This window comes from Pseudorca crassidens, chromosome 3 (genome assembly GCF_039906515.1).
Source record: "Pseudorca crassidens isolate mPseCra1 chromosome 3, mPseCra1.hap1, whole genome shotgun sequence".
In the NCBI taxonomy this organism is placed as follows: Eukaryota; Metazoa; Chordata; class Mammalia; order Artiodactyla; family Delphinidae; genus Pseudorca; species Pseudorca crassidens.
In genome coordinates this window covers 160,166,868-160,187,185 of record NC_090298.1, presented here as the reverse complement: position 1 = coordinate 160,187,185, position 20,318 = coordinate 160,166,868, and the positions used below count along the sequence as shown (strand labels likewise).

The 20,318-nt window shown below is 53.6% G+C and overlaps 2 protein-coding genes across 2 annotated transcripts; both read left to right on the top strand.

Annotated features, from left to right (window-relative positions):
• Positions 1-3,693: 3,693 nt before the first annotated feature.
• BST2 (bone marrow stromal cell antigen 2) lies at positions 3,694-6,299 on the top strand. Its single transcript, XM_067733167.1, has 5 exons — positions 3,694-4,153; positions 4,934-4,988; positions 5,268-5,328; positions 5,596-5,714; positions 5,963-6,299. Exons 1-4 carry the CDS (start codon positions 3,887-3,889, stop codon positions 5,693-5,695), a joined length of 483 nt encoding a protein of 160 aa, XP_067589268.1. The 5' UTR covers positions 3,694-3,886; the 3' UTR covers positions 5,696-5,714; positions 5,963-6,299.
• A 147-nt stretch (positions 6,300-6,446) lies between these two features.
• Positions 6,447-14,955, top strand: CCDC194 (coiled-coil domain containing 194). Its single transcript, XM_067733163.1, has 5 exons — positions 6,447-6,582; positions 9,591-10,149; positions 11,925-12,021; positions 12,410-12,542; positions 13,032-14,955. The coding sequence occupies exons 2-5, from the start codon at positions 9,826-9,828 to the stop codon at positions 13,180-13,182; spliced, it is 705 nt and encodes a 234-aa protein (XP_067589264.1). The 5' UTR covers positions 6,447-6,582; positions 9,591-9,825; the 3' UTR covers positions 13,183-14,955.
• The last annotated feature ends 5,363 nt before the right edge of the window (positions 14,956-20,318 follow it).

The following is a 20,318-nucleotide window of genomic DNA, read 5'->3' as shown; positions in this document are numbered from 1 at the left end:
ACCTAAGACCCTCCAGGGCAATGCTTCTCACCCTCGGCACTGTCGAGACCCAGCATCCTCTGTAGCGGAGGGGTCACCTTCCTATGTATTATATAGGATGTGGAGCGTCAGCCCTGGTTCCCACTCACTAGATGCCAGCGCGTTTCCTCCCCCAGTTGTGACAACCGAAACTGTCTCTAGCCATTGCCAAACGTCCCCTGGGGGCGGAATCGTCGCTGGGTCAGCGCCTTCCTATAAGCACGGCGATGTCCTCTGTCGCCCACACATGGCCATATATAACTGAAAACACCTCAATGTCCCAAAGTAAGGTGTTCTGTCAATGCAATGAAATACGTGTGTAGTTTCATGAACAGAAATAAAGCAGTTAAGTGAAGGAAGGATTATGGATGGGCTTTTGGTCCTTTACGAAATGTGTTTCTTTAACGTCTTACATTATTCTCTTATAATTAACCACAAAAAGAAAAATCTCCTATGGGAATTCCCTGGCAGTCCAGTGGTTAGGACTCTGCACTTTCACTGCTGAGGGCCTGGGTTCCATCCCTGGTCTGGGAACTAATATCCCACAAGCCATGAGGCACAGCCAAAAAAAGGAAAAGAAAAGGAAAGAAAAATCTCCCTTGTGTGTGCTCCCTGCTCCTAAAATAGTGTCTCTGCCCTGCCCGCCCCAGAGAATGATGGTGGCCTCCTCTTAACTGAAGCCCTTATGAGCCTGTGGTTTCTACTTGCCTACAAGGAATGTTCCAGTATGTTTTGGTGGAACTAAGTTTGTCAAAAGTAACAAAGAGCCAAAGTTGGAACAATTTGAGTGACAAAATAATGTCGAGTGTAAAATTGATATCCACGAGTCCACACAGATATAAGTAAATGATTGAATAAATAAATAAATGAGGGAGAAGAGAGAAATCTCCCAGGCAGAAGAATCCCAAACAATGTACACAAATGTTCTGCCCTCGAGGAGGCAGAGCACGACTCCCCATCCCTTAGGTGTGGGCTGTAAATAGTGACTTCCTTCCAAAGGGCACACCACCTCCGCCAGGTCGTCAAGGTCGACATCACGGGGATAAGTCACACTGACGGCGCGTGCCCTGGACACATGTGTAATGAGAAGGGCACTTCCCCTCTGTGGTTCTTCTCTCCAAAGCCCAGTCCGACCACGAGAAAAACACCAGACAAATCCCAACTGAGGGCCCTCCTACGGAACACCTGACTCCAAACTGTCAAGTTCATCAAAACCAAGAAAGTCTGAAACACTGTCTCAGCCCAGAGACATAAATGTCCTGTGAGGATCCTGGGGCAGAAAAGGGACATTAGCGACACACTGAGGAGATCTGAATAATGCATGGACTTCAGCTAATAATAATGTTATTAATCAGAATGTGTTCATTCATTGTAACAAAGGCACCATACAGCTGTAAGAGGGTCAAAGTAGCGAAAATGGGGTGTGGGGTCTATGGAATGTTTTTGTACTCTCTTCGCTATATTTCTGCAAACCAAAGTAAAATGATTCTTTAAAAAATAGCAAAGCTAAGATCAGCAGAACGGTGGCATAACTATTTCCATTGGGAATTTTAGCGGGAAAACCCACAGACTTTCTGTTTGCAGCACTGGGACTAGAGTGAGGTGAATAAGGCACTTGCTTTGGTTGCAGAATGTAAGGGGGGCACCCAAAAGTTCTATTATGATCACCCCCATTTTACAGCTATGGAAACTGGGGCTATGAGGAAATCTCTTGCCTAGGGTCCCATAGGGAGGCAGGGCTGCTCACACACTCTCTTGGCCTCTACCTGAAATCATGGTCCCAAGCTGAACCTAAAGTCTGAAGGCCAGCACAGCGGGGCTCCAATAAGTCAGCTTTCCCAAGGGTCGTGTCTTTGCACTTGGAGTCCTGGCCTGGAACGGAGGACCCTACTCATGGGACACACAAGCTCCCCCTGGGCCTCCTCAGCAAGATCATCACTGATCCCTTGTCAATCTGGCTGCTGAGTGGTTTTAATGGGGGTCTTCTAGGCAGAGAGATGTCCAACTGGGGACATGGGCCCCTGGCCTCGGCCCCATGCACCATCTGACCCAGCTGACTGCAAACACGGCAAATGGCTGACGCAACAGAATCTGGGCTGTGGTCAGGCTTCGGCTGAAGAAGCCACAGGAAATGCACGCAGCTGCCTTCCAGAGGTCACAGCTGGCAGCTGGAAGCCTGTAATCAAGCCGATTTCCAACAGGAAGTTCTGGCTCCCCAGGCCACATGGAGGGGAGATCAGTGTGGCCTGAGTTTCCTTGACGCTCACTCCAGGGTCCAACCCCCTTTGGAGGCCTCTCCCCAGACGACCCCCGGGCCCTCTGGGTTCAGCGTGTTCCAGATGGACATGATCATCTTTCCTCAAAATGTGCTCCTCACTCCATGGCCGTGTTTCTGCATTACCCACCTCTCCTTCTGCCCCGAGCCACACAGCCGTCCACACATCCACTGAGTGCCTACTGGATGCCAAAGCGTTTTACTCAGAACTCCTCACCGGCCCCTCCTGCTGAGGCTGCTCCTGTTATGGCCGCACTTTACAGATGAGGAAACTGAGGTTCTGTTAGCACAAGTCCGTGTGCCCTATGCACAGTGAGGTCAAACAAACCGAAACGTCAGAGTTTGGAGCAGAGAAAGGTTTATCGCAGGGCCATGCGAGGAGGCGGGAGGCTCGTGAACGCGGGGTTCAGAAAAACCCTGAACTCCCCGAAGGGTTTAGCAAAACATTTTTAAAGTCCGGGTATGTGGGCGGCGGCGGTGGGGGGAGGTGTTGGTCACAGGGTCTGTGATCAGCTCGTGCACAATTCTCTGATTGGCTGATGGTGAGGTAACAGGGTGGTGTCACAGGGGTTAGTTAAACATGATCAATCCTTCGGCACCACTAGGCCTGGGGGCTACATGCTCATGGTCATCAAGTAGTTAACATCTTCCGTTTGGCGAGGGAGGCGTTTCACATCTGTAAAAACAACTCAGGAATGAAGGCCCCACAGGGTCCTGCTCGCTTACAGTTCAGAGGGTTTATGTGGAGTCCTGGGGTGGTAGGGGCAGATTGTGGAAGTAGGAGCCGGTTCCTGGGTGGAGCTAGAACAGGGACCTGGTTTGTTGGCTGGGGCAGCCTCTGGTGGCCAAATAGGGGGACTGCAGCCTTAGTCTCGTGGGTCCATCCAGATCGTCTCTCCGCTCCCACAGGCTACGGTCCCTCCTCTGACACCCTCCATGGCACCCTACGGTCCCCTTGGCGGGGGGGAGGGGCAGGGATGCTAAGTGAACCCCTGCTAGGTCACCAGGGAGACCCCTGAATTCAAAACCCAGCCTCTTCTGTCAGACCCAGACCCTGTCCCCAGTCCACTAGTCACCTCTCAGCCTCAGTTTCCCCAGCTGGGGACTTGGGAACCAAAAATGCCCTCGGTCTCTTCAGGTCGTGGTACAGATGAACACAAAGGTGGCATGCACTAAACACTCAGTAACTGCAGTTGTCACCCTCAGAAACATAAAGGAGAAGGGCAGGGACTTGAGATGGGGTGTCGCAGGTAGCCCCAGCTCCCCTCCCACAGGATCTCACTGGCCAGCAACCAACCCAGAAAGTCCCGAGGCCATAATTAGGCAGAAACAACCCACCTCTTTTTCTGAGAAAGGGAAAAAGGAAACCGAAACAGAAAGCCTGGGCTCTGCTCTGCCTTTAGATGCCCTCATTCCAATATCTCCAAGTCAGAGGATCCTCCTGGAACTTGTCATTGGTCAGCACAGCTCCTATGCTAATACGGGGGTAGCCCCAGCCCAGAAGAGGTTCCAGCGCCCTCCCCTAACTCCCATCCAGACTCCCTACGGACAGAGCTGGAGGGCACTACTTTGTATCACTACAGCCCTGTGCCCATGGTTGACCACCTGAATGAGTCGGTGCTGCGCTGCTGCAAGCTGCCGCGGTGCCTGTGCTTCCTGCTGCTCCTGGTGATTCTGATGGCTCTACTTGTACCCTTGGTCATCTTCGCTGTCAGGGCCAACAGCAAGCACTGCACGGATGACCTCCAAGCAGAGCAGGAGTGTCAGAACCGCACTCGGTACGTGCAGCACCAGCTAACCCAGGCCCAGGAAGTCTTACAGAAGATGGAGGTCCAGGCCGCCACCTGCAACCAGACGGTGGTAAGCCACTGCACCCCCTAGAGAGGGCCCTGTCCTTGCGGGGGGGTTCTTACAGGGTCTACGTGGAGATCAAGATAGACCTTAAAACTCCCCCCTGGATGTCCCCACCAGGGTTTGGAGACCCGTAAACTCTCTCCAGGGTGCTAGTGTGGGGTGGGGTGCTCCCTAGAGCAGGGGCCTCAGTATCCCTGCTAGGATATGGGGGAACCTCCAGACTCCAGGGCACTGGGGTGTGGGAGCTAGAAACTCCCCTCGGGCCCCAGTCTTGGGGGAGCAGAAGCCCCCCCTAGGGGTTGGGATCGGGACCTCACCAGGTCCCAGAGAAAGAGGCTCTTGATACTCCCACCGCATCCTGAGAGACTCTGGAATTTTCCTCTGTGTCCCGATATGGGGGAACCTTGAAACTCCCACTGGTCCTCTACTTGGACTCCGAAATTCCCCCTGTGTTCTGGTTTTGGGAGGACCTCTCACTCTTCTTGGGCAATAGCCCCGGGGGATCTGGAAACTGCTCCTAGAGTTTGGGCATGGGGAGCTTCCAAATTCTCTTGGGGAGGGCCTCAAAACTCCCATTTCGAGGATCACACCCTTATCAGTGGCCCTGGGAGGGTGGGGGTTATGGCCACTCTTCAAGGTGGGAGACTGAGGTGCAGGGGACGGTCGGAGTGGAAACTGAAGGGGGTTTGGACCCAAGCTCCTCTGATCCCAGGGCTTAAGGAGGGGTCCAGGGCCCAAGGACAGAAGTCCAGTTTCCCACACCCCACCCCCACCCCCGCGTCGCAGGTGACCCTGAGGGATTCTCTGAAGATGGAGCAGGCACAGGTGGCAGAGCTTCAGGGTGAGAAAAGCACAAGGCCAGCGTTCCACGGACGGGGCTCGGAGGGGTGGGCCAGTTATTGAAAAGGACTAAGGAGGGAGGGTCCCAGGGTTGGGGTCGGGAGGGAGGGGTGGGACCAGATTCCATTTGGAGTAGGGGAGGGGGGAGCACGCCAGGTTTCCCAGCGTGGGTTGAATGAGGGCGGGGCTAGAGGCGGGGACATGTCCCGGGTTGGAGCCAGGTGAGTGGGCGTGGTCAGTGTGTTGACGCGCCCCTCGATTCTGTACCCGACCCCACCAGGAGAGGTCAAGATTTTGAAGCAGAACCTGGAGGACACTTTGGCGGAGGTGGAGCGACTAAGGTCCGAGACGACCCCCCCCCACTGGCCACTCCCCTTTCACCCCACCCCGAAGACTCGCGACCCCCTTGGCTTCGAAAAACCCCGTTGCTCAGGGGGCAAAGTTTAAGTCCCAGCCTTGTCCCGTGTGTCACACAGCCATGGGGTGGCCGCTGCCAGCTCTCCTCCCCAGTGACTTGGTGGGGGAGGAGTGGAGATTCTTAGGGGCGCAGCCTCCAGCTGCTGGAGCCGGCTTGGCAGTTGTCTGAATTGTCCCGATCTCTACTCCAGAAGAGGGAGTGAGGCCTCAGCTGAGAACAACTCTTCTAGCTGCTCGAGCGTCCTGTTTGCTGTGGTCGTGGTCGTGGTCCTCGAGGCTCTGCTGATCTGAGGTCCCAGAAAGCCGGCCGGTAAGGAGGGGGCAGCTCCGGGGAAAAGAAAACTGGGAAAGGATGGGAGTCGGGGATGGGTCACGGTCTGGGGAGGTGGCCTACCTGCGGGGCAGAGGGCTGGGCACCAAGGAGAAGAATCTTGGAGAGGAAGGGAGAGCCCAGTGAGCAGGGAGGGGGTGGGGGGGGGGTCCTGGAGCGGGGCAGGGCTTGAGGGCGCGGAGCCCGTGTTGTATCTGCCTCTGAGTCCCTGTTTTGATGTCTTTTAGGCCACAACCTGGACTGGTCCGGTTCCCTCTCTGCTTCCCCCTTTGAGGCTTCCTGACCTGGCCCGTTCTGAGGGGACCACATGGCAACACGGCTGTGGGGAGGAGAGGGGGGATGGGGTAGCCTAAGGGGTCCATGGGGCAGCTCTGGAGGGATACCTTGGGCATGGAGAAGTAGCGGAGTTGGCCCAAGGCTGCCCTAGAGCTGAGGAGGGCATGGGGGTGGAAGGTGGGGCGCCTGCTTCTTGCTGACACGGTTTCTAGAAAGTCACTTTCTTCTGGGGTCTTTGGGCTCCGAAAAAGTAAACACCCCTCTGGGGGGGGGAAACTTTTCTCTCAAGTTTTTGGAGTTTTACTGTGTCACCCCCAAGCATCTGGGGGCTGCCCTGCGGGCCAGGGTGGACACCCATTGACATCCACATCCAGCTTTCCCTGCTCTAGAATGTTCTCAGGAATCCCTGCGGTTCTGGCAGCCACCACCCCACTGCCTCCCCAGCCCTCTTGTCCATTTGGATCATCTTAAAGAACTCTACACCCTCATCAGCTCGCCTGCAGTGTTCTGCTCTCATCTCCTCGCCGGGATCTTCTGATGGCAGCGGTCCCATGAGGAAACCGAGGCTGTGGTGAGGGACACTTTGTCCTGGTTCCCAATCCCTTCCCACAGAAAGTGCAGGGCTGGGATCAAACCTGGATCTTCAGACACACACAGGCCTGTGTCACAATGCCCCCTCCTCCAGAGAGCCTCTCTGCTTCTCAAAATTGAAGGCCACTGGGAGTCCCCTGGTGGCCTAGTGGTTAGGATTTTGAGCTTTCACTGCCGTGGCCCGGGTTCAATCCTTGGTTGGGGAACTGAGATCCCGCAAGATGCGTGGCACGGCCAAAAAAAAAAAAAAAAAAAAAATTGGAAGGTGTTCAAAATTGAAGCCTACCATCTGATAAACCCTTCAACCCACTTTCTTGGATCCTCCCATGGCCCATAATTCCTTCCTCCTCTGTTATCTTCCTTCCTCCAAGTTCGCCTGGAATCCTGACTATTGTCCGGGCAACTTCTTGTGCGTGGCTGGGGGTGGGGGCAGGTCCCTTGCATCTGCCCAGAATTCCCAGAATTCTGCACTGCCCTCACCATGGTCCCGAGCCCAGATGGTCGGGCCCCCCCTCCATGGCTCCCGCTGCCCTCCCAGGGACCCCCAAACCCCATCCCTGCCACAGGCCCCCCTGACGCCCCCCCGACACCACCCCCAGCCCCTAACTTCCTCTTGCTCCACCCCCTGTGACCATTTCTCTGCATTTTTTTCTTTTTTTTTTTTTACGGTACAGGGGCCTCTCACTGTTGTGGCCTCTCCCGTTGCAGCGCACAGGCTCTGGATGCACAGGCTCAGCGGCCATGGCTCACGGGCCCAGCCGCTCTGCATCATGTGGGATCTTCCCGGACCGGGGCACGAACCCGTGTCCCCTGCCTCGGCAGGCGGACTCTCAACCACTGCGCCACCAGGGAAGCCCTTCTCTGCATTTTGATTTGTCAAGTTCCTTCCTGCCTCATGGCCTCAGCTAGTCTCTACCTCCTGCTCGGAGCACCAGCTTCCCGCTCTGGAGTTCTAGAACAGGGTTTCTCGGCCTCCAAACTCTTGACATTTGGACTGGACCATTCTCTGCTGTGGGGCCTGCCCTGGGCACTGTAGCACGTTGAGCAGCATCCCTGGCTTCCACCCACTAGAGGCCCATAGCACCTTACCCCGAGGTTGTGACAACAAAAAAATGCCCCTAGACATTACCAAGTTTCCCCTGGGGGGCAGAATCAATTCCGGTGAGAACCTCGGCTCTAGAAGGTGAGGCTTGGGTGCCCGTCAGTTCTGTGAGTGTCCCCAGCTCACAGGGGGACTCAGCAGGCGCTCCCATGGAGTCCCTTTACAATGACTGAGTCATTTCACCACCACCCCCATCGGCAGCCCCATCTAACAGATGAGGAAACTGAGGTCCAGAGGAGTGACTGGACTCGCTCAGGGTTTCTCAGCTGCTCAGGCATTGGAACCCTCTGCTTCCAGCAGGTTCTCTTGATTGCAGGGAAGCAGACCTTTCTCACATGACCTCAGTCCTTTCCCATCCCCACTCAACATCCTTCCCCCCAGCTCCCATCTTGGGCTACTGGAAAGTCCCAAAACAGCTCCGCCTCCCACCCCCACCATACCTGGGCTGTGTTTCGCTGATGGAGGGGGCAGGTTTGCCCCAATATTATGGGTTTGACCTGCTCAATTTCTTCCCCTAAATTCCCACCCAATGGCTAGGGTATAAATGCCCCTCTTTCCTAAAAAGGCCCCTCTTCCCTGGCTGGTTGGGGGGATTCCAGCTTCAGCAGGAATCTGGCAGTGACCTGTGGCTGCTGTGTGTCCCTGGCCTGAGACTTAGCCTCTCTGGGCTCTGGTTTCTTAATGTGGAATTGGGGGGGGCGGGGAGCTGGGCAGGTCAGGGAGGGACACAGATTCTAGTTCATAGTGTTCACTCAGCTCACATTTCTGCCAACTACTGTGTGCCAGGCCCACGCGGTGGCCTGTGAACAGGGCAGGTGCAGGCTTTGCTTTCTAGGGGCTCACCCAGTCTGATGGGGGAGGCAGCCAGGAATCACACACAGGTAAAATGACAGCAGAGCTGAGAGAGCTGATCAAAAGGGGCCTGAGGGCTTCCCTGGTGGCGCAGTGGTTGAGAGTCCGCCTGCCAAGGCAGGGGACACAGGTTCGTGCCCCAGTCCAGGAAGATCCCACATGCCGTGGAGCAGCTGGGCCCGTGAGCCATGGCCGCTGAGCCTGCGCGTCCGGAGCCTGTGCCCCGCAACGGGAGAGGCCACAACAGTGAGAGGCCCTCGTACTGCAAAAAAAAAAAAAAAAGGGGGCCTGAGTTAGTGGGGAAGGGGGAGGGTTCTGGAGGAGGAGACATACTGGTGGACAGGGGAGAGCTGGTAGGAACTGTTAACTGGGCAAAGAGGGAGGAGAGGGCTCCCAGGCAGCCCTGGGGTAGGAATGCGCTGGCCTGAAGAGCGCTGAGGAGGGCAGGAGGCAGCTAAGAGCAGGAAGTGACATCAAAGACCTGCTAGGGGTCTTGCTGGGGAGGAAGAGGAGGGGGAGAGATTAGAAAGGGGGGAGGGGTAAAACGGGGAGATAGAGGGGGAAGAGAAAAAGAGAGGGAGTAGGGTGGAGGAAGAGGAGGAAAGGGAGGTGGAAATGGAGGCGGGCCAAGAGGAAATAAGGGGAAAGAGGGCGGAGGGGGAGGAAGAGGATTTGACTCAGAGGGAAGTCTGGGGAACGGTGTGAACGCGCCTGGATCTATTCACGTTGTAAGGTCTCCCCCTGGTGGCCTAGTGGAGAACGGGCAGGGAGATGGGACGGATCCACCCTTGCGTCTACCCTCTGGTCCTCACAGCCAGCCACAAAAAGTGTGGCAGCCTGAGCCAGGCCAACCTCAATTGCTCGAGTAGCCTCCCGTCTTCTAGGCTTGGTCATTCCATGAACAGAATGGGGACAATATACCCCCAGACCCTCGCCAAGCACCCCCTGTGCAAATGGGTGCTTTGCGCAGATGTACTCAAGTGATTCCCACAAAGCCCTACGGGGCAGGAGCTACTGTCATCTCCGCTTCACAGAGGGGGAAACTGAGGCTCAGAGGGTCACGTGGGGTGCAGATGTCAGACTGGAATCCAGGACCCCCCAGTCCTGTCTTGGGCTCCACTAATCTGGGCTGGCCCTTGGCGTGGGTCCAGCCCCTCCCAACAAACTCGAAGCCACCGCCAGGCAGGGCGGAACCGTGGGTGTCCCTGGAGCCCCAAGGTGCCAATTAAATGCTCGTGGCCGTCTGGGGCCAGCGCTGTGGACGGCGGTATGGCCGAGCCGGGGCCGGAGCCAGGGCGCGCCTGGCGAGTGTTCGCCCTGTGCGGGGCCGCTGTGTTCCTGGCAGCGGTGGCGGCTGGAGCAGCCCTGCTGGCCTGGAATCTGGCCGCCTCGGCCTCCCGGAGGCCTCGCTGCCCAGAGCCAGGGGCCAACACCACCGCGCCGCCTGGAGACCTGGAGCCCGAGGTCGAGGAACTTCGGCGCCGGCTGGCAGAGGCTGCCCAGCGCGAGGAGGCCCTGACCAGGCAGTTGAACCAGGCCGAGGGTGTCCGACAGGAGCTGGAGGAGGCCCTAAGGGCCTGTGAGGGCCGCCAGGTAGGTGGGCAGGGTGGGGGGCTGGGGAATCCAGAATATGGGGGGGAGAGGGTGCACACACATCCCTGGGGCTCCCCCCCCCCGCCCTGTGCCTTGGTTTCCGCCATTCTTCAATTGAGGGAGGCAAATAAGAATATACACGTAATTCCTTCCAACTCCTACAATGCCAGTTCAGCCCTGAGTCTACCTTCTGACCAAGAAGGTGTCACTGTCCTCTGCTATTTGCCAAATCACTGGTGGAGGCTAGGGAAGCCTCAGACCCCTAAGCCCACCTGGGGAGGCCCTGTGCTAACCCTCCCCCTAGGTACCCACTCAACATCCCACCTCCCAGCCAGTGTAGAGCAGCCCTATTTTGAGAGAGGGACATTCATGTCACCTGTAATTAGGAGGCTAAAGTTGGCCTCTTGGGGGAGGTACCAGCCAGGTCCTCCCTTTTCCTCCTGCCAACCCCTTCAAACTCTTCCTTAACCCTTCCCAGCCCTGGACCTCGCAGAAGAATCATCCTCAGAGTCCCAACCGTTCACATTTATTGAGTAACTACTGTGTACCCCTGTGTCCCAGGCGCAGCAGAGGTTGGGCAGTGTATGAATTTTTGAAAATTCATGCCTTTTGAAAATTCATCCCTACAACTTTCCTGACTGCCTGAGGGAAAGGCCTGGGGTAGCCGAGGTTAACAGCAGCCTGCACTGGGTTCAAATTCTGTCTCTGCCTCTCCATGGAGTCTTCTCCAAGGAAGCCAGGCCAGTGGTTTTGCAGAATGTCTTGTTGCCAAAATCTCGGCCTCTGTACCCTGGTACCAAATAGAAATACGGAGACAGAGTTTTTGGAGGAAATAGAGAGTAGCTTTATTTCTTTGCCAGGCAAAGAGGGAACACGGCAGGCTAGCACCTCAAAAAAAACTGTGCCCCCCTCTCTGGGGGAATAGGGAGAAGTCTTACAGTCAGGGCTTGTAGTCTGGGGTAGGTGATAAGGATCAAGGAAGTGATGGACTTGCATTCTTCTTTCTTCTGGGAAATTTCAAAACGGCCACAGCAGACATCAGGCAGCTCTGTAACTGGGTCTGGTCATCTCCAAGATTATCGCTGGTGACCTCCTCTCTGAAATGAAGAAAGCTACAAGGGAGTGTTACAAGGGAGTGTGGGAGAAAAGAATGCCAGGTGCAGGATATAATTCACATAGAGTCAGAGAGTGATTAAGGAATTAGCTTTGTGTAGGACAATTCTAGTTGCATGCACTACAGATTAGTAACAGTTAAAGTGAAACTAGGATTGCTTAACTTTTATAGACCTGCTTTTGCTGTTTCGATAGCCATTCACTCATTCCTTTGTTTTCCTGGCTTGTTAGTAGGAAAGAAAAACCCCATTTTCCACTTCTACTGTAACAGTCTCACAGAGGTGACTAAGTATACCCTTGAAACCCAATTGTCAACCACCAAATTGGCTTGTGCTGGTCTGAAACCCCAGTCCGCGAGTCTAGACATAGCTAGGATTGGAACCAGATCCTGTCGGCAGAGCTAAACCTTTTCTACATCTAGTTGGCCTGGAGTAGGGGCCGGATGACCTGGACAGAGAACTTCTTCCAGGCAGGCACCTGTCACCACTCGGTACCCCAGACTTCAGAGGCCACTTCTGTGTTTTACAACTACAGGACCCCCAAAGGTCCAAATAAAGCTCAAGGAACACCAATGTAGTCTCAGTCTCCCCTAGAAAGGGCGGGGTCAATTCACTCCTTCTCCCCTCCCCCCCTCCCCCCCTCACTTCCCCTCCACTCCGCAGAGTCGGCTTCAGACCCAACTGATGACACTGAAGACTGAGATGGACGAGGCCAAGGCTCAGGGGACCCAGATGGGGGCAGAGAACGGGGCGCTGACAGGTGTGTTGGGGTGCAAAGTGGTGGGCAGGGCTAGAGGTGGGAGGAGCCTAGAAGGTTCCCAGCTACGCAAATGACACGTACAGGTGCAAACGTAAAGCAGACGAACGCGAAAACTTGTGAAAGAAATGCGCATAATATGCAAAGGTCATGCGAATGCAGAGAACAATGCAAATACAACAAAATGTGCACACGCTGTGTAGAGACTCCCCAAAGTAATGTAAACCTATGAAAAGCTATGCAAATGACACGTAAAGGTCAGGCAAACAGCACACAAACTTAATTCAAATAAAACAAACCACGCAAATAGTAGGCAGACTATGAATTCGTAGCTGGTGCGCGAGGGGTAGGAGCCTGGTCTCCAGCTTGATCCTGCCCCCTGCGCCCGCAGAAGCCCTGGCGCGCTGGGAGGCGGCGGCCACGGAGTCTGCGCAGCGGCTGGACGCGGTGCAGCGGCGCGCGAGCGCGGCGGAGGCCGAGAGTGAAGCCTGCGCAGCCCGGGAGGCGACGCTGCGCGAGCACGTGTGAGTAAGGAGTGGGCGGGAAGGGTCCGGGGGAGGGCGAGCCCATGCCCCTGCCCATGTGGGCGGGGCCTTGTGGAGAGTCAAGGCCCTCCTGAAGGTCAGGCATTAGAACCTGGGGGGCGAACCTGGGGGGCGGGGGAGGCGCTCTTTGGGGACGGGAATCCCCCACGTTAGCGCTGGCACTCTGGAGGCATGGGTCCCTGGGGTCGGGCGCATATTGGGGGCTCAGGGGAGGGCGGGGAGTGCAAGTGGAGGATGCAAGAAAAATCGAGTACCGAGTGAGGGGCCTGGAGGCGGAGCTTCTGGGGAAAAGGCTGGGAGTCCGTGGGGAGGGGTCCTGGAAATGGCCAGGGGCGGAGAAGGGATGAGGGATCCTGGAGCATGGGATCTCTGGGGAGGGGGCGTTCCCAGCAAAGGCGGAAGAATGCTGGAGGGTCTCTGGGGAAGGGGGGTCCAGGTGCTGACGGGACCCTCCCTCCTTCCCGGCAGTTACGCCCTGGAAGCCCAGACGGGCCCCCAGCGCAGAGTGCCACACCCCCGGACCCGCTCCGGGTCCCGACCTCGGCCCAACCCCCGCTCGCGCTCTCGCCCGGGAACCTCCGGGGGTTGCAGGCGACCAGCGCGGCGCGCAAGGGGGTGAGTCAGACCCCAGCTGGATCAGGGCTCGAGGCCAGGAGGACAGACACTGGGGGCCCTGCTGGGACACTTACAGAGGTACCCACGCTAGATGAGATGCTCAGTCGACACCCATTCAACGCTCAGCTTTCGACCGACAGCCGTTCTGAACGGAAACTGTGCAGAAAGAAGACCCGACCCTCTCTCTTTGACCATCTAGTGCTTATGTTGCAGATGGGGAAATTAAGGTCCATTTGGTCACAAGGTGAGATAGTGCAGAGCTGGGACTTAAGTCCCCTCTAAGGACAAGGACAGTGTTGCCCTCATCGCACAGACGTGAGGACTTAGGGTCCAGCCCTGACCTGGGAGTGACCTGAAGGGGTTACTTCTCCTCTCTGGTCCTCAGTTTACCTTGCCTGTAAGATGAGTAATTGGAATGGTGAGAGCCAGCATATCCTTGACATCAAAAGCTGACAAAAATGGCAAATAGGAAAACTACAGACCCCTCTCCCTATGAAGAGGGTACAAAACTCCCAAATGGAATTTCAGCAAAGAACCAAGTAACACGTTTTTAAGATACACCATAACAAAGTGACTTATGCCTGAGGTGCAGAGATGGTTCAATATTTGGAAGTCTGGTAATAAAATTCGCCATACTAAATGGATCAAATGAGAAAAATTCTGAAAAGGTCATCAAAATAGCAACAGTTGCATGTAAGTGAGATTATACGGTATTTGTCTTTCTCAGCCTGACTTATTTCAGTTAACGTAATACCCTCTAGATCCATCCATGTCGTTGAAATGGCAAGATTTCTTTTTTTTTTTTTTTTTTTTTTTGTGGTCGGTGGGCCTCTCACTGTTGTGGCCTCTCCCGTTGCGGAGCACAGGCTCCAGACGCGCAGGCTCAGCGGCCATGGCTCACGGGCCCAGCCGCTTCGCGGCATGTGGGATCTTCCCGGACCGGGACACGAACCCGTGTCCCCTGCATCGGCAGGCGGGCTCTCAACCACTGCGCCACCAGGGAAGCCCCAAGATTTCTTTTTTATGAGACTATTATGAGTAATATTCCATTGTGCGTGTGTGTGTGTGTGTGTGTGTATATATATATAAAACATCTTCTTTATCCATTCATCTATCGATGGACACTTAGATTCTAATTTCCAGACCGTAATCAGATTTTTCCAACTGTTCTGATAATATCCTTTGTAACAAAAGAGTATCCTGGCTTACACATTGTATTAATCTGGAACATTCCTCAATCTGTCTTTGCCTTTCATGACACTGGCTTTTTTTTTTTTTTTTTGACACTGGCATTTTTTAAAAAGCCCAAGCGAGTCATTTTGTGGTGTCTGAGTTTGGGTTTTTGTGATGTTTCCTCATGATTAATTGGCATTTTTGGCAGGAATGCCTCAGAAATAATATTATCTGCTGTTGGTATGACTATATATAGAAAACCCAAGAGAATCAATGGAAACTTTCCTATATCTAAACAACTAGGTAGAAAATCCTTTCGAGGAAAAGAAAAATCCCTTTCAGATAATTTTTTATATCCAGGAATAAACTACGTTCCTTATTATGTAAGGATCTATTCTACATTAATTTTTCAAAAAATAACTCAGTAGAAAATGGGCAAAGCACATGGGCAGCCTGGTCATCGAAATATACGAAAAAGGGGCCCAATCTCACTGCTAGAGAAGAAATGCAAACTGAAAAAAATGTGATATCGTTTTCTACCCTTTAGTTTGTCAAAGACAAAAATAAAAACAAATTAAAAGTTTGTGAATACGTTGTGTTGGCACTGCTGTTGGGACTGCTCATTCATACAACCACTTGGGACGGCAGTTTTCCAGAATCTCTCAAAATTAAAAGTGCACATGTTGTTTGACCCATCAACTCCTCTTGAGGCAATTTTTCTGCAACCATATTATTATTTTCTTTTTTTTGCGGTACGCGGGCCTCTCACTGTTGTTTCCTCTCCCGTTGTGGAGCACAGGCTCCGGATGCGCAGGCTCAGCAGCCATGGCTCACGGGCCCAGCCGCTCCGCGGCATGTGTGATCTTCCCGGATTGGGGCACGAACCCGTGTCCCCTGCATCGGCAGGCGGACTCTCAACCACTGCACCACCAGGAAAGCCCAACCATATTATTTTAATTAAAAAAATTTTTTAATCTACAACCATATTTAAATGTATACAAAATGATGGACTAAATGCAGTGGAGAATCCTGTGTTGGATCCTGGAACAGAAAAACACTTAGGAAATCAAATAAAGTCTAGAGTTTAGTTAATAGTAATATACGAAGATTAATTTCTTAGTTTTGACCGAGAAATTGGAAGAAGCTGCATGAGGGCTATTCAGAGACTCTGTATTATCTCTGCAAAGTTTCTGTAAATCTAAACGTATTCCAAAATTAAAAGTTTACTTTTAAAAAGATGAGGGTGGGGGAGAGGAGAAATGAAGACATTATTACCACATTCTTGGTAATTGCAAAAAATTGGAAACAACCTCAGTGTCCATCAGTTGGGGACTGTTTAAATGAGTGTCCGTCCATCCACACCATGGACTGCTATACAACTGGTTTGTGTGGGGTTTTTTATTTTTTGTTTTTGGCCAAGCTGCCCGGCTTGCAGATCTTAGTTGCCTGACCAGGGATTGTACCTGCGCCCTCAGCAGTGAAAGTACAGAGTCCTAACCACTGGACAACCAAGGAATTCCCACTATAAAACTGTTAAAAAGGCCAAAGCTGATCTTCTCTGAGACGCATTAATGTACAAAGCAGGAGAGCAGGGCTTCCCTGATGGCGCAGTGGTTGGGGATCCGCCTGCCGATGCGGGGGACGCGGGTTCGTGCCCCGGTCTGGGAAGATCCCACATGCCGCGGAGCGGCTGCGCCCGTGAGCCATGGCCGCCGGGCCTACACGTCTGGAGCCTGTGCTCCGCGATGGGAGGGACCACAACAGTGAGAGACCCGCGTGCTGCAAAAAAAAAAAAAAAAAAAAGCAGGAGATCAATAATTTGTGTACGTCTTTTAAAATTCGGGGCTGGGGGAAACTTTTATCCAAATATCTCTGAAGGAAACACTGGTCACAGCTGTGGCCTCTGGAAAAGGAATCAGGGATCTGGGGATCGGCGGGGGAAGCAGTCTCATGCTCCTCCGTATACCTTTTTGTAAAGTTTGCATTTTAAAAATCATGTGCATGTATTACCCTTAAAATAATTAAAATTTGTTTTGAAAAATTTCTGAAGAGGCTGCTGTAAGGAGGGGAACAGCACACTTGAAACTCTGATCCCCCCTCAGCCAGTCCTGTTTATTATCCCCCCATCCACCTTGGAGGTGGCTTGGTGGTGCCTGATCAGGGCCTTTACTGGGAGAGGACCAACTTGGGGTGGGGGGAGGAATTGGAAGCCCCCCCGCAAAAGGAGGAGGTGAGGCTGAGGGGAGGGATGAGTCTAACCGCTTTGTTCCGTTGCTGGCCACCAGGGGTCACCCCAGTCTGCAGACCTGGTTGCTGCTGGCTGAGGGCCCAGAACTTGAGAGGCAGGGAAGATGGGTCTGAGACACCCCCCTCCCCCTGCAACTCTGGCGTAAATCCAGAAGTGAGCAGGAAACAGCTTCTCCTTCTGGAGTCAGCTAGGGCTGGAGACTGGCCCTGCCTTGTCTGGGGCCCCAGGGACTTCAGACCCTCACTGTGGGGTCCAGGACTGACGCACACAAAGGGCTGTAAATGGGACCTAAAATATGATCATTACTGTTCACTTATTCTGCTAGCTTCCCCTTGGCCATACCTGCCAGATCCCTGAAAATCAGCGCCGGGGACATGTGGAGCCATGGGAGGTGTGTGAGCAGGAGGGGTACTGTCAGATCTGGTTCTCCCGCCAGAACGGAGAATCCCCCAGCTGCCTTGCCTTCCAGACCCCACCTGCCTCCCTCCCCACAGGGCCAGCCCCCAGCCTGCCCTTGCTCTGTTGTGCCTCCCTGTCTCCACCTGTCCAGTTACCACTCAAAGTCTCTGTCTGTCTCTCTGTCTCCAAGTCTTTACCTCTGTGTCTCCACCCTGTCCCCAGCACACTCTCCCAGGTCCCTGCCCTGGCCTCCCCTATTCATGGTCACCCTGGGGTCCCTCCGTGGCTACAGAAACAGGAGTGTATGGGAGGGGGGGTGGAAAGGGGGAGGCTGGCACAAGCTGGGTGGAGGGCACTGGCGACAGCAGCAGCCTGACCTTGTTGGCGCCCAGTCCCAGGTAAGAAAGTGGGTCACCTTTTTTCAGGAAGGAACACGGATGCCCAGAGAGGACAGGCTCTTCCCCCGCCCTGCCCACAAAGGGCTCTCCTTGCCTCCTCTGTCAACTCCAAAAGCCCAAAAACTTAATTTCCTTTGCATTTAACCAAAACCCAAACACGTTGGCATAAAAGTGGAGGGTTTTCTGAACTTTGCTGAAATTTTTCTTCGCCAGAAATATCGCTTCCTCCAGAACCTTCCTGAAGTTCTGTGAGAGTTTTTAAAAACCTCGTGTCTCCTTGAGAACTTCAGTGTCGGTCTTCAGAGTGACACAGAGCTGACTTCCTCAGGACAGTCTTCCCGTCTCTGCCCAAACAATCAAATGAAACCAAATGGATTGTTTTTAATTTAGAAAACAATAATTAAAATCGAAGTCCCTCCAAAGGAATTCAGAGAGATTCATGCACAAAATTTCCTGTCACTATGACAAATGGTTTTCAGGGAAAAACCAAATGCTCACCTCATTCGATGCATTTGACCTCATGTGAATTCGAAGACCAGTTGCTCACCTCCTCCCTCTGGAATTTTCTGGCCAGGAATTCAGGCAGAACGTGTTCAGAGAGTCTGTTTTTAGAAATTTTAGATTCTGCTGGCAGGAGTGTCAATGGAAACAACCTCTTTGGAGGACAAATTGATGACAGCTGTCAAAATGTAAAATGTTATTGCTTTAGGACCCAGCAATTTCACTTGTGGAGATTTGATATCAAGTCTTATTTTGTTCACTGAAACAAAAAATTTAGAAACAGTCTAAGTGCCCACTGGTAATTATTATGGTAATGTATGTGCTGAAAACCTAAACAGCGGTCAAAAGGAATCAACAATCTCAAAGTCATAATGTTGAGCAAAAAGAGGAAGTTTCATCATTACCTTTTCCATTTAAAAAAAAAATCTAGCTTTTAAAACAAATTATTGGAAAAAGAAACATTACAAAGCAAAGTTGTGAGATCAAATTGCCAAAAAGAATGTTATTTTTGAGCTTGATACAAAAGACATTAGTGTGTATGTTGAAAACTCTTGTTCTTACACTGTGGCGGTTGCTCAAAATTGTAGCACATCAGGTCTAGAGTGGCTTTTTGGTTTTCCAGGAGTTTATGGTTGCCTTTCTTTTCCCTTGACAACAGATATCATGTTCATACATACATATATGCAACATCTTCAATATACAGTGAAAGATAGCCAAGATCTTAAGTTCATACCAAGACTGTCACACCTCCTGGCATTGGCCTAAGCACTGCCCCCTTGCCTGAGCTCTCAACTGGACCCTTGTCACCCAGGCTCTACCCCTTTCATGCCCCCTTTCCCCTGGTGATCCCACAGGCCCAGGGCAACAACAGCGGGGACAGTGTCCCTCCCCTGTGTCTCAGTTCCCCAGCCTCACATCAGAGGCTGTGCATGATCCAGCCCCACCTTAAAAAATGACCACCTTTTATTAAGGTTAACTGTGTGCCAGGCACTGTGACAAGTGTCTCACAACTGGCTTTGTTGCCTCCACTTTAGACAGGAGAAAACTGAGGCTCAAGGAGGAGAAGTCGCTTGTCCCAGGTCTTACAGCGGTAGGTGGCCCAGCCAGAACTTAACTCCAGAGGCCTGCATTGAAACCATGTATTCACTCTGCCTACATGACTCCCCATTAATGCAGATGGGAGATGTCCTCCTCCCACCCTGCTCCAGGGGACTCTGGGTGGGCCTGACCAACCCAGAGAAATAGCTGGTTGGGCACCACTTGCAGCCCCCAACCCTCCTCCCTCCCAGTAGTGGCTGGGAAGGGTCCGGAATCAGGAATCAATGGGTAGCTGCAAAGGCCAAAGGTCAGACAGGGGTTTCCTGCCCATCCCTGGGAACTTCCTCCATCCCGACCCAACTCCCACCTCCTTGATGAACACCACCCTGGAGGACCCCTCCCCGCTCAACTACCCCCCACTCCACTATCCTGGCTAATAGGGGGCTGGGTCCCCATGCCACCGCCTTCAGCCTGCTGTGCCCCCCACAGGCAGTGGACAGCAACTGTGTTATCGTCACCCACCCATGGTCCAGCCTCCTTTCCATCCCCTTGCCCCGTTCCCCTCGGATCCTGTCAGCCTTGACCCCATGGGGCTAGGGGCTGTGTCCCACTCTGTCTCCCCAAGACTGAGGACCCCTCACCGCCAGGCCTGGGGCTCTTGGTGAGGCCTCTGGCATCACCCAGCATAGGGGTTTTCCCTGGAGCTCCTGGATCTGGGGGGACATGTAGGAGGGCATACCCAGAATCCTTTGCTCCTTGGTCCCGAAACCCCTTCCGTGCCCACCTGGGGGTGACCCACAGTGAAGCTTGACCCCCTCTATCTGGCGCTTCCCCTTCACCATCTCACAGAGCCCCAAGATGAGGTTTCCAGCAGGAAATGGTAGTAATAATAGCAACGGCAAATCATTTCTCCCAGCCCCCTCCCCGGCCCTGGGACCTGGTACTGTGCGCACCTCATCTCACAGAGGGGAAAACCGAGACAGGAGAAGCCCCTCACTCAAGCTCACCCTGGCCCCAGGTTCACTGCTGCCTGTGCTTACTAAGCGCCTACACGAGCCAGGCATTGGGTGGGATGACAGCTAGGGGAACCCGCGCCACCACCACCCACCCATCAGCCCTCCGTGAGGCCTTCCTGTGCCAATTACTGAGCACCCACTGTGTGCCTGGCCCTCAGCTAAGCGCTCCGCACAATTTAGCTCCTGTAATCATCACTGCCATGTAAGGTGGGTACACATCTGTAGCCAGCCCTCCCTGAGGGGAGGTGAGTCCAGCTCTGTGAACGACCAGAGTGAGACACCCAGGTGGTGCTTTCTCCTCCCATCGTCTCGGTATCCTCCTCCCCACGATGGGGATGTCGACATGAGGTCACAGGCAGGTGAGACC

What these genes read in the sequence shown, in the direction of transcription:
- BST2 (XM_067733167.1), top strand. Translation starts at nt 3,887, where the DNA reads ATGGTTGACCACCTGAATGAGTCGGTGCTGCGCTGCTGCAAGCTGCCG. An exon ending in CCACCTGCAACCAGACGGTG is followed by an intron (nt 4,154 to 4,933) that starts GTAAGCCACTGC and finishes CCCGCGTCGCAG; the next exon opens with GTGACCCTGAGGGATTCTCT. An exon ending in GCGGAGGTGGAGCGACTAAG is followed by an intron (nt 5,329 to 5,595) that starts GTCCGAGACGAC and finishes TCTCTACTCCAG; the next exon opens with AAGAGGGAGTGAGGCCTCAG.
- CCDC194 (XM_067733163.1), top strand. Translation starts at nt 9,826, where the DNA reads ATGGCCGAGCCGGGGCCGGAGCCAGGGCGCGCCTGGCGAGTGTTCGCC. An exon ending in GGGCCTGTGAGGGCCGCCAG is followed by an intron (nt 10,150 to 11,924) that starts GTAGGTGGGCAG and finishes TCCACTCCGCAG; the next exon opens with AGTCGGCTTCAGACCCAACT. An exon ending in AGAGAACGGGGCGCTGACAG is followed by an intron (nt 12,022 to 12,409) that starts GTGTGTTGGGGT and finishes CTGCGCCCGCAG; the next exon opens with AAGCCCTGGCGCGCTGGGAG.